Genomic DNA, 12,437 nt, shown 5'->3' with positions numbered 1-12,437 from the left:
TGCCATTGCTGAGGGCAGCCTCTCGCGTGGGGCCCTGAGGGCTGCACAGCTCGGGCTGGCTGTGCCACACGAACCGTTCAGCCCTGCTGCTGTCCTTGGCCAGCTGCAGAGAGCACAAGGCTTTGGGCATTTCTCAGAGGCCCCCAGCTGGCCGGAGCAGCCCCTCCTGCCAGCAGCCGCTGTGCCTCAGAGCCCTCCCTCATGCTGGGGCCATGCAGGGGCCATGGGCCTGGAGGAGGCTCCTGTTCTTGAGCCAGGAGCGAGGCTGCAGCTCCCGCCTTTGGGCCTCGGGCCGCAGCAGCCCAGGGGAGGCCCAGCTGCAGAGCTCACAGCCCCTGCTGGGTTTCACTTGGACACTTTGAAGCACGAATCCCCAGCCCATATTCTCTCTGCGGTTGCTGTTTCCGTGTTCCACGTGCCATTCCCATATTCTCTTCCCTGGTCCTTGTCTCCATTTGCGGACCCTGTCCCCATCTCTGGTCCCCTTCCTGGTCCCTATCCCTTTCCCCGGTCCCCTTCTCGGCCCCCATTCTCGGTCCCTGTCCCCATTCCCGGTGCCATTCCCTGTCCCCATTCCCAGTCTCTGTCCCTAGTCCCTGTCCCCTTCCCCGGTACCATTCTTGGCCCCATTCTCTGTCCATATCTCTATTTTTGGTTGCATCCCCGGTCCGTCTCCCCACTCCCGTTCCTGCTCCCTGTCCCCATTCCCGCTCCCGGTCCCCATTCCCGTTCCCTGTCCCCTCTCACCGGACGCCGCCGCCGCCATCGCTCCAGCCGCCCCAGCCCTCACATAACCGAGCAAACTCCGCGCTGCTCCCGCCCACCAATCCCAGCGCGCGATCGCTCTTATTTGCATAACCGCGCCCTTCTGTTTGGCCACGCCCGCCTCCTCCGGACGCTGTTTGCTCCCAGTTCCCTCCCAGTGCTCCCAGGAAGAGCGGGACTGGTACGGAAAGCCCTCCCAATTCCTTCCCGCTGCTCTCAGTATCGCTCCCAGTGCCGCGCGGGACGGGGCCGCTTTGAAACCCGCCCAGGGCAGAGCGCGGCTGCTTTTGGGGCTCGGCACTGCCCGGGCCGAGCTGGGAGCGGAGGAGGAGCGGGAGGAAGAGGAGGGACAGAGGAGGAGGAGGGGTAGCCCCAATCCCACGCGGTTTTCCCCGCTCCGGCCGCAGCTCCCCCTGTTCCGCCAGCATCGCCCCCTCCAGGAGCGGCAGGTGAGCGGGATAGGGGAGCTCCCCCCACATCCATCGGGGGTGTCCGGGATGGTTTTTTTGCGGGACAGGGAATGTTTGGATCTTGCTGGACGCGAAAGCTGGGCCGGAAATGCCCCTGCAGGGATCTTGGGGGGGTCCCACGTGGCGATCGCCCGGTACCGGCGGGGAGAGGGAGGTATCGGGTTTGGAGATCCCCGGGAGAGCCGGGGGGAACGCGGGAGCCCCGGAGCGGGGAGAGCGCAGAGGGGCGATCCCGGAGCCGGGGGACAAACCGGCTGCCTGGAGGGGTGGGGGAGGCTGGGGATGAGCGGGCTCCGGGCCTCCCGAGGCTGAAAGGGGCGCTGACTTCTCCAGCTGCACTTGGGCAGCGGGACCATCAAACGCAACTCAGTAAGCCTTGTTTTTCCCCCAAACCAGGATTTCCCATTCCAAAACCTTGGCAGGATGGAAAAGGAGGAGGCTGCGAGGAAGAGGAAGATGGCCCAGGAGCCCCAGGCAGGTGAGGAAGAAGCCAGTGCCCCTTTCCCCCTCTCTCCTGCTCCATCTCCCAGCCCAGCACGGCCCCCGGCTGCAGGACAACCCTGCTGCCAAAGCTGTCCTGCTGGGGACGCACTAGGGGGATCTCCTTGCTCTTCCCTGTGGAACAGAGGCAAATCCCATCCTTCTTCTTGTCCTTCTTCCCCCAGACCAGGAGCTGAGGATGGAGAACAGGGAGGACAAATCCCCACAGCAGAACCTCGTGGAAGAGGCCGTTTTGAGTGGCTCCACAGTGCAGGAACCCAATGGGGAGGAAAAGCCCCAGAGATCCCTCACAAGGAGGGGCTGCAAACGCAGATCACGGGGATCTGAGGAGGAAAGACCCACCCTGGGCTGGGGAGGCGGCCGGAGCTCGGAGCTGAGGGTTGATGAGCAGCTTCAGGATGAGGAGAAGCCCCACAAGTGCTCAGAATGTGGGAAGGGTTTCAAGAGGAAATCCTGCCTGATTGTCCACCAGATGATCCACACTGGGGAGAGGCCCTATGAGTGTGGGGAGTGTGGGAAGGGCTTTACCCACAGGTCCAATCTGATTGTCCACCAGAGGAACCACACAGGGGAGAGGCCTTACAAGTGTGATCAATGCAAGAAGAGCTTTATGAGCAGCGGTGATCTCATCGTGCACCAGCGCTCACACACAGATGAGAGGCCCTTCCTCTGCCCCAACTGCGGGAAGCGCTTCAACCGCATCTCCACCCTCAACAGGCACCGGCGCATTCACAATGGGGAGAAGCCCTATCAGTGTGATAAATGCAAGAAGAGGTTTCACAGGTCCTCCCATCTCCTCGGTCACCAGCTCATTCACACTGGAGAGAGGCCCTTCCACTGCCCCGACTGCGGGACTGGCTTTAGGAACAACTCCCACCTCATCAACCACCGGCGCATCCACACCGGGGAGAGGCCCTATGAGTGTCCCCAATGTGGGAAGAGCTTCTCACAGAGCTCAAACCTGACGGTCCACCAGAGGGGCCACACTGGGGAGAGGCCCTACGAGTGTGATAAATGCAGGAAGAGGTTTTACAGCAAGTCCGATCTTGTCAAGCACCAGCGTGTTCACACAGACGAGAGGCCCTTCCACTGCCCCGACTGCGGGAAGGGCTTCAAGCGCAACTTCACCCTTGTTGTCCACCAGAGGATCCACACTAGGTAGAGGCCCTACGAGTGTGATCAATGCAAGAAGAGATTTCAGACAACCTCCTCTCTCCTCCTGCACCAACACACTCACACCGACGAGAAACCCTTCCGCTGCCCTGACTGTGCGAAGGGCTTCAAGCAGAACGCTGCTCTCATCAGCCACTGGCGCATCCACACTGGGGAGAGGCCCTACAAGTGTGCGCAGTGTGGGAAGAGCTTCTCCCAGAGCTCTACCTTGACCAGACACCAACGGAGCCAGCACTAAGGGCAGCCCTTGGAGTGCCACGAGTGCAGGAAGAGCTTCGTGTGCTGCTCCAGCTCCATCCCCCACGGGAGGATCTGCGCTGGATGATCCCCAGTGAGCCCGGGAGGGCAGAGCCCTGGTGATCCTTGGTGCCGGTGATCTGTGTTGGGAAGACAACTGCCTGGGAGGGGCTCCACATCCTCCTGGCTTCCTGTGGCCTGGATTTTCTTTTCATTTCTCTTTGTCCTTTCCTAACACCCAAATCCTGGGTTAAAAATAAAGACACTGAACTTAGACAAGAATGGGGTGAGGGGGGATGCTGAGTAAGTGTCCCCATGTCCTCCCATCCTGGTTCCTGGTGTCTGCCTTCCAGGATCCCCTCTCCCTGATGTTGCCCCCACCCATTTCCTTATCACCAAACTCCAGCCTGCTCTCATCTGAGTCCGGATCCCATTCCTGGTCTCAATACTTGTCCCTGTCCAATATTCTCTATCTGGTTGCCACTCCTGTATTCCCAGTCTCATACTCACTGTCCTGTTCCCCTTTTCCTATTCCATCTCCCGCTCCCAGTCCTGCCTTCCCATTTCTATATTTCCTGTCCCGTTCCCATTTTCTGATTCCTGATCCTAATCCCAGTCCCTCTCCTGTATTCCTGGTCCCTGTCCCCAATCCTGGTCCCTGTCCAGTATTCAGGGACCCTTTTCCCTTTGCTGGTCCATGTCCCCTTTCGCGGTCCCTGTCCTTATTTCTTGCCCATGTCGCCATTCCTGGTCCCCATTCCTGGTCTCTGTCCCCATTCCTGGTCCTGGTCCCCTCTCACCAGATGCTCTGGTAATGCTGGTTGGGTTGCTAGTACATCATTGTTTTATGTGGTTTGTGGTGTGCGGGGGGAGTGTAATTGTTGTGCAGTATGTGAGATGAAGGTAAAAGAATAGGCTTAGCAGGGAAAGGAGGGAGATAAGTGTGGCTGCTGGGGCTATGTCTTGCTTAGTCAGTTCTTGAATGATAAGTCATTTAGGCAGGAATCCTGTCAGGGGAAGGAGTCCTGCAAGGGAGAGCAGGGTTAGAAGCAGCATTGCGTTCAGGGATGGAATTTTGGTCCATGCAGTTATTAGGGTAGATAGCTTTAGGACTTTGATTGTGTTTAGGGTGAGGAAACCAGTTGCAGTTATTACAGTGTACAGGTAGAAGTTGAGGAGGGTGAGTTCAGGGTTGTAGATGATAATGACTGCTATTCAGCCTAGGGGAGATGGAAGAAAAGGCTAGAATTGTTCGAACTTGTGTTTGCTTGAGACTCGTTCATCCTCCCAGTGCTGCTGAGAGGATCGCTCTGGATCCCCCCGGCCTCACATAACCGACAAACCCCGCGCTGCTCCCGCCCACCAATCCCAGCGCGCGATCGCTCCTGTATTTGCATGGCCACGCCCTCCACGCTGGCCGCCGGCTGCAGCCACCTCCGGGCGCTGTTTGCTCCCAGTTCCCTCCCAGTGCTCCCAGTAAGAGCGGGACTGGCACGGAAAGCGCTCCCAGTTCCCGCCCGCTGCTCCCAGCATCGCTGCCGCTGCTCTCAGGATCCCTCCCAGTGCTCCCAGTATCGTTCCCAGTGCTGCGCGGGACGGGACCGCTTACGAACCCCCTCCAGGGCAAAGCGCGGCTGATTTTGGGGGTCGGCACTGCCCAGATCTGTCTGGGAGCGGAGGAGTGGGGGGAGGAGGAGGGAGAGAAGGAGGAGCAGGGGCAGGAGGAAGACGAGGGACAAAGAGGAGAAGCAGCAGGAGGAACAGCCCCAACCCCGCTCCAGCCGCAGCTCCCCCGGATCCACCGGATCGCACCCCCGGAAACCGCTGGTGAGCGGGGAGGGGGAGCTCGCCCCAGATGCATCGGGGGAGTCTCTGGGAGAGTTTTTTGTGGGGCAGGACCTCAAAGCCGAGCTGGAAATGGTCCTGGAGGGATCTTGGGGGGTCTCAGGGGGCGATCGCCCGGTACTGGCGGGCACAGGGGCGATCTCGGGTTTGGGGATCCCCGGAAGAGCCGGGGAGAACACAGGAGCCCCGGAGCAGGGAGAGCGCAGAGGGGCGATCCCGGAGCCCGGGCACCTCCCGCAGCCTGGAGGGGTGGGGGAGGCTGGGCATGAGCGGGCTCCGGGCCCCCCGAGGCTGAAAGGGGCGCTGACTTCTCCAGCTGCACTTGGGCAGCGGGACCATCAAACGCAACTCAGTAAGCCTTGTTTTTCCCCCAAACCAGGATTTCCCATTCCAAAACCTTGGCAGGATGGAAAAGGAGGAGGCTGCAAGGAAGAGGAAGATGGCCGGGGAGCCCCAGGCAGGTGAGGAGGAAGTCAGTGCCCCTTTCCCCCTCTCTCCTGCTCCATCTCCCAGCCCAGCACGGCCCCCGGCTGCAGGACAACCCTGCTGCCAAAGCTGTCCTGCTGGGGACACACTGGGGGCATCTCCTTGCCCTTCCCTGTGGCACAGAGGCAAATCCCATCCTCTCCTTGTCCTTCCTCCCCCAGACCAGGAGCTGAGGATGGAGAGCAGGGAGGACAAATCCCCACAGCAGAACCTCGTGGAAGAGGCTGTTTTGAGCAGCTCCACAGCACAGGAACCGAATAGGGAGGAGATCCCTCACGAGGAGGGGCTGCAAACGCAGATCACGGGGATCTGAGGAGGAAAGACCCACCCTGGGCCTGGGAGGCAGCCGGAGCTTGGAGCTGGGGGTTGATGAGCAGCTTCAGGATGGGGAGAAGCCCCACAAGTGCTCAGAATGTGGGAAGATCTTCAGGTGGAGATCCTCCCTGATCCGCCACTGCAGAATCCACACCGGGGAACGGCCCTACGAGTGTGGGAAGAGCTTCAACACCAGCTCTCACCTGATTGTCCACCAGCGCATCCACACCGGAGAAGCCCTATGAGTGTGGGCAGTGTGGAAATAGCTTCAGCAGGAGCTCCCACCTTATTTCCCACTGGAGGACGCACACTGGGGAGAGGCCCTATGAGTGTGATAAATGCAAGAAGAGGTTTCAGACCAGCTCCCTTCTCCTCGTGCACCAGCGCTCACACACAGAGGAGAGGCCATTCCACTGCCCCGACTGTGGGAGGGGCTTCAGGGTCAACTCCAACCTCATCAAGCACCGGTGCATCCACACTGGGGAGAGGCCCTACGAGTCTTCTGAGTGTGGGAAGAGCTTCTCCAGGAGCTGCCAGCTGATTGTCCACCAGAGGAGCCACACGGGGGAAAAAACATATGAGTGTGGGCAGTGCAGGAAGAGCTTCAGTATAAGCTCAAGACTGATCGTGCACCAGAGGAGCCACACTGGATAGAGGCCCTACGAGTGTGATCAATGCAAGAAGAGATTTCAGACAACCTCCTCTCTCCTCCTGCACCAGCACATTCACACTGATGAGAAACCCTTCCGCTGCCCTGACTGTGGGAAGGGCTTCAAGCAGAACGCTGCTCTCATCAGCCACTGGCGCATCCACACTGGGGAGAGGCCCTACAAATGTGCGCAGTGTGGGAAGAGCTTCTCGCAGAGCTCTACCTTGACCAGACACCAACGGAGCCAGCACTAAGGGCAGCCTGCGAGTGCCACGAGTGCGGGAAGAGCTTCCTGCGCTGCTCCAGCTCCATCCCCCACGGGAGGATCTGCGCTGGATGATCCCCAGTGAGCCCGGGAGGGCAGAGCCCTGGTGATCCTTGGTGCCGGTGATCCGTGTTGGGAAGACACCTGCCTGGGAGGGGCTCCACATCCTCCTGGCTTCCTGTGGGCTGGATTTTCTTTTCATTTCTCTTTATCCTTTCCAAACACACAAAACCAGTGTAAAAAGAAAGACATTGAACTTAGACAAGGTTGGAGACATTAGGGGGATCTTCTGGTGATTTGGGCGATGGTGGTTTCAAGGGAGTTGAGCACTCCTGGGAGGAATTTGGGGGTTGCTCAGGGCTTTGGGCAGCCCAGGCCAAGTGGCTCTGGCTGCACTGGGAGACCCTGGCAGAGGTTTAAGGCAGCTGATCAAGGACCTCCTGCCCTGGAACTGTCACCATGTCCCCCTATCCTAGTTCCTGATGTCCCCTGTTCCAGATCCCCCTCTCCCTCCTGTGACTTCTCTTGCCCCGCACTGGTTCCCATTTGTGTTTGCCGTGATTGGCATTTAGTGAAGAAGGAAGAAGTCACCCCTAGAAATTATTATTTCTGAAAGGAGCTGATGAGATCTTCTCTCTGTCAGGGTCATGCAGGCTCTGAAAAAGGTTCAGCACGTTCAGCAGGAGTGGGGAAAGTAGAAAACCACACAGGAATGTTTGCAGGCGGGGCCCCGGCAGGGTATGGCGGTGGCCGCGCAGACTGCGGGCGATCATGAGTTTGCCAAGTGTGGGGATTCGCAGCCGCAGGAGCGCTCTTTGCAGCTCCTGAGCCCAGGCACCCCGACTACGGGGAAAAAGCGGTCATTTTTGGGACGGGCTGCTAGAGGAAGCGCGAGGTGCCGCTGTTGACTCGGAGTCCGAGGGAGCCTGGGTGAGGCCTCCGCCTTATGCACCGCAGGGTGATGAGCCCTAGAAGGAGGGGGTCACCATGGGGATCCGCGGCCGGCGGGGCTGGCAGGGCGGCGTGCCAGGGGTTGAGCTGCCGGGCTCTCAACCGGCCGCGGCCAACAACCGCCCCCTCCAGCAGCCATGCCTACGCAGCACCGGCGGGCAGCCTGGGCGGCGCGGGGCGGCCGGACCCTTCCGTGGGCTGGTGGCGAGCGGAGCCGGGCAGTGCGGTACCGATGTCGGGGCGATGCATCGCACCGGAGAGAAGAGCTCTGCGGGATGGCGGGAGTCCTGCCCTGCCGCCCTCCGCAGCAGCAGCAGCAGCCGGGTCGTGCTGGGGGTGCTGACGGAGAACGGGCAGCAGCAGCAGCGGCCCGGCAGCCAGGGTGCTGCTGTTATCAAGCGCTTCTCTGCCTTTGAAAACACCATCATTTCATGTAGAAAAGATGAAGTGCCCAACTGCATCATCAGTGCTGCATCAAAGCAAGGTTTTGCTGTCTACATAGATGATTCAGAAGATAAAGAAAACTACAGCTGCCAAGTGTCTGAAGAGCTGGAATTAAGCCACTGTGAACTGGATACCAGTGCAATGACATCCAGTATTCATCGGCTGCTGGATCTGAGTTCAGGCTCTCCTATGGTAGTGGAAGATGTTGTAACTCTGGCTGTGGGAGAGTATGCAGAAGACATTCATTAGTACCTCCCAGAGGCAGAAGTAAGATTTAGGCCTAAGCCCTACTACATGAAGAAGCAGCCAGATATCACAACAGGAATGCATGCTATCCTGGTAGACTGGCTGGAGGAGGTAGGGGAAGAGTATAAACTTTGGACAGAGACTTTGTACTTGGCAGTGAACTTCCTGGACAGGTTTCTTTCCTGCATGTCTGCTCTCAGAGGGAAGTTACAGCTTGTGGGAACAGCAGCAATTCTTCTGGCTGCAAAGTATGAAGAGATCTACCCACCAGATGTGGATGAATTTGTCTATATAACAGATGATACCTACACAAAGAAGCAGCTGCTAAGAACGGAACACTTGCTTCTCAAAGTGCTGGGTTTTGACCTAACAGCCCCAACCGTCAACCAGTTCCTCCTTCAGTATATTCAGAGATGTGGAATCTGTATGAGGACAGAGAACTTTGCAAGGTATCTTGCAGAGCTGAGTCTCCTTCAAGTTGATCCTCCTCTGGAGTACCTTCCTTCACAAATTGCTGCAGCAGCCTACTGTTTAGCAAACTATACAGTGAACAGATCTTTCTGGCCAGAAGAACACCTTAACATTGTGACCCTGGGCCATGCGAGCACTAGAGGAAGGCCCACAGGTCATAATTAAAAATGAACTAGGGGAATGGGAACAGGGTTGGAGGCTGGTACTCACAGGGCAAGGGTACGCAGCCATCAAGAAAAATAGTAAAATCAAATGGTGCCCGCTTAAGTCGATAAAACTGGACCTTCAGGGCAAAAACTAATGAAATTTGTAAAGTTTGTTTTGCAGGACTGAATCCTCAGACAGCCCCGCAGCCCGTTTCTTCCTAAAGGCTGCGACGAATCATCAAGCAGCCCGATGGCAGACCATCCCGGGGTCGTGAAAGAACTCAGTGACCAAACTAAAGGAGAGGCCGGCGCAGAGAAGGACTGGGGGAAAAAAGCTCAACAAAAATGTTATCAGTCATGGTTCACATAAATGTTGTTTTTAAAAGTCTTGTTTTAAGTGGTATCCATCAAGTAGAGTTCGAACTCTGGCCACGTTCTGGCTCTACTTGCATGGAATGCCAATCAACCCGGAGTTTTTCCTGCATCAAAGGTTCAAAGGGCATTTTGGAGAGAACATGGGTCTGGACATAAGCTCTCCAAATCTCTCTAGTTTTAAGGTCAAACAGGTTGCAGACTCTGGGAGGATAATTCGGTGCTATGGTGTCAACCAAAAAACTGAGGAGGTCCTGCGAAAATATCCAAACTCATGGTTCAGTCAGCCCCCATGCCTGATCGCCTTATATTTTAAACAAGTTCGTGTTGTTTTTTTAGAAAAACCAGTTAGAGATAGTTAGCTTTTGGTTTGTTAAACATTTACAGTTACAAGTTTGTTGTGGTTGTGTTACATTGTTCAAGTTTGGTGCATTTTGCCAGTTACCCACTTGTTAGTTTTAACCTTAGCATTTTCTATGTTTTTAGCTGGTCATAAAAGTGGGGGGAAATGTGGGAAGATATCGCGATGTTAGGCTCAAAATATTGTGATGTTACGCTCAGGTGGAACCCCTCCCCTTTTACCATTACTTTACCGCTAACCCTGCTATAAATTACCCCGTGAAACCGTTAATAAAGGCCATTTCACCATCCACCACATTGGTGTGTGCATGTGCTTGGTCCGTGTGGCAAAGGTGCTGCCACCAAGGCGTCCTCGACCTGGGACGCCACACCCCAAGCGCTGTGCCCCAAGCGGCGGCAACAATTGCTGAGCCCCACCCACAGTTGCTGAGCTGTGCCAGCTCCACCACTGGATTTTTGGCAGCTTGGCAAAGATTCTGCCACTGTTGAACTTTGTCCTCAACCACCAGGCAGGGCAGTGAAAGCCATCAGCCCCTGGCATGCTGCTGCTGTGTTCCAGCCTGGCTACCCAGATCCCAACCTCCCCTCCAGCGCGGCCAGGCTGATAGTGGAGCCCTGGAAAATGTTAAAAATAGTCTTTGAAAATATTAGGCTTTGTGTTTTCTCAGATCAGTGCACCTGCGTAAGCAGTATGATAAAAGATATAATTGTTAGAGGTGATGATTGTTTAGTAATTAAATATAATTATTATATAACCATAAGAAGAATCGTGAGAAACTATGTTGGAAATTTAAAGGGGGCTATGTTTAGCTAAAATCTGTGTATACAATAGAACAATATAAGTTTAATAATTAACATGAAAGTTATGTAATGATAGAGTATAAAACATGTTCACCTCGAATGTATGGCTGGAATCAGATTTGGGTGGAAACTACCCCGATTCCCAGAGCTCTTCAATAAAAAGCACCGCATATAATCGCTCATGTGATTATGTGTTTCTGAATGCTAACACGGCTGGCCTACGTCTCAGCTGAATTTCACCAGAAACTGCTGAGCAGAGGGAGGGGAAGCCATCGGCCCGTGGCGTGCTGCTGTTCTAGGCCAGGCCCTCCTGAGATCCTGACACAGCCCCCTCAGGGCAGCCTGAAATAATGCACTACGACTGCTCCAACCACTGCCGGGCAGGAATCATAGAACCAACAGCAACAATGATGCAATGCCTGGGTAACATCAACTCCTTCACTGCACAAATGAAACTTACAGACCTTCAATCCTCTCTCAAGGGAGAGAAAAAGACATATAGATAGACATATAGAAGACAACAGAAAGACACCAAAGGCAGTAAAAAAGGATTCAAGTCCCAGATAGAGAAAAAATGAAGAAATGCATTAGTCTTAGGCTGAAATCCTCCCATAAGGCTATAGAGAAGAATGCAATTGATACATCAGACTCTTTTTCCCTGTAACTCATTAAAATGCTTTCGAAGGATATAGTGTTTTAATTACCATCATGAACAGAGGCACCAATGCTAAAGTGAGCAGCTGTTAAAGGAGCTGCAATCCTGATGAGAAGCTTGAACAGAGAGAGACAAAAGTAATGAAGCCCCTTTGCTCCCAGGAAAGAAGAAAACCTCTGTTCTCAGAGATGAAGATGATTTCAGAGATACATAAAAAGAACCTTTGTTTTTTAACAGTTCATCCTTAAAAATGGCACCCCAATAAGTTAACATAGCCCAAAACCACAGCTGTGGGAAGGCTGCAAAAGATGAGAAGGACTTCACGAATGCAAATTCCCAAGCGGCTGCTATTGGTTTAGATTGAAGCCACAAGAACACTGTTTCTTGTAGAGAAATCTCCATAGCCAAGGCAAGAAAGACTCCTCTGCCTAAGAAAACTGATGAAAGTTTATTTTAGTAGAAGTAAACTGACTAACAAATTCATCTCTGGACATCATCAGCGGGAAAGATAAAAAGTTGTGGGGAGAGGAGGAGAAGTGTTTTAAAAGTTTTATGCTCTATTTTTTCTTTTAGTTCTATTACTAAAGTTTTCATTATACCCTGTTAAAGTTTTAACCCTACTTTACCTTTCTTCTAATCCTGTCTCACAACAAAAAATAAGTAAATAATTCTAGAGAGTACATGAGCATTTAGCCAACACTGAACCCACAACACCGTGTCACCACACTGCCGGTCCCGTCCCGGATCCCACTCCCTGTCTCATTTCCTGTCCCTGTCCCATATTCCCAGTCCCATATTCCCTGTCCTGTTTCTGTTCCCGTATTTCCGGTCCCGATGCTATTTCCTGCATTTTTTATGTCTATATTCCCTATCCCGTTCCCATATTCCCATCCCCAGTTCTGTTCTCGTATTCTCATTTCCCATCCTGGTCCTATCTTCCTAATTCCCATCTCATATTCTCTCTCTGTTTGCTGTTTCCATATTCCCTGTCCTGTTCCCATAGTCTGAATTATGATCCTCTTCCCGGTCTCTCTCCTGTATTCCCAGTCCCTGTCCCCATTCCCGGTCCTGGTTCCATATTACTGTCCCTGTACCCATTTCTGGTCCCATTCCTGGTCCCACCCCAGTATTTCCAGTCCCTGTCCCCATTCTCCAGTCCCATTCCCTATCACTGTCCACATTCCCAGTCTCTGTCTCCATTCCCAGTCCCATTCCCTGGCCCTGTCCCCATTCCTGGCCCTGTCCCGTACTCCCGGTGCTATTCCCAGTGCCATTGCTGAGGGCA

At 54.7% G+C, this 12,437-nt stretch overlaps 1 protein-coding gene and 1 pseudogene across 2 annotated transcripts in view; both read left to right on the top strand.

Moving 5' to 3' along the window:
* Positions 1 to 882: 882 nt before the first annotated feature.
* LOC129133502 (uncharacterized) overlaps positions 883 to 12,437 on the top strand; it is a 30,048-nt pseudogene continuing 18,493 nt past the window's right edge. Inside the window, exons 1-4 of the transcript XR_013185706.1 lie at positions 883 to 1,214; positions 1,632 to 1,713; positions 1,901 to 3,223; positions 5,715 to 6,678. The product of XR_013185706.1 is annotated as an uncharacterized LOC129133502 (transcript). The remainder of the gene's footprint in view (positions 1,215 to 1,631; positions 1,714 to 1,900; positions 3,224 to 5,714; positions 6,679 to 12,437) is intronic.
* On the top strand, positions 6,677 to 8,397 carry LOC143696288 (cyclin-A1-like). Its single transcript, XM_077192293.1, has one exon. The coding sequence runs from the start codon at positions 7,694 to 7,696 to the stop codon at positions 8,348 to 8,350; it is 657 nt and encodes a 218-aa protein (XP_077048408.1). The 5' UTR covers positions 6,677 to 7,693; the 3' UTR covers positions 8,351 to 8,397.

The sequence above is a fragment of the Agelaius phoeniceus genome, chromosome 32, assembly GCF_051311805.1.
Source record: "Agelaius phoeniceus isolate bAgePho1 chromosome 32, bAgePho1.hap1, whole genome shotgun sequence".
Taxonomy (NCBI): domain Eukaryota; kingdom Metazoa; phylum Chordata; class Aves; order Passeriformes; family Icteridae; genus Agelaius; species Agelaius phoeniceus.
The sequence above is the reverse complement of the archived record's forward strand: the minus strand, read 5'-3'. Positions and strand labels throughout refer to the sequence as shown.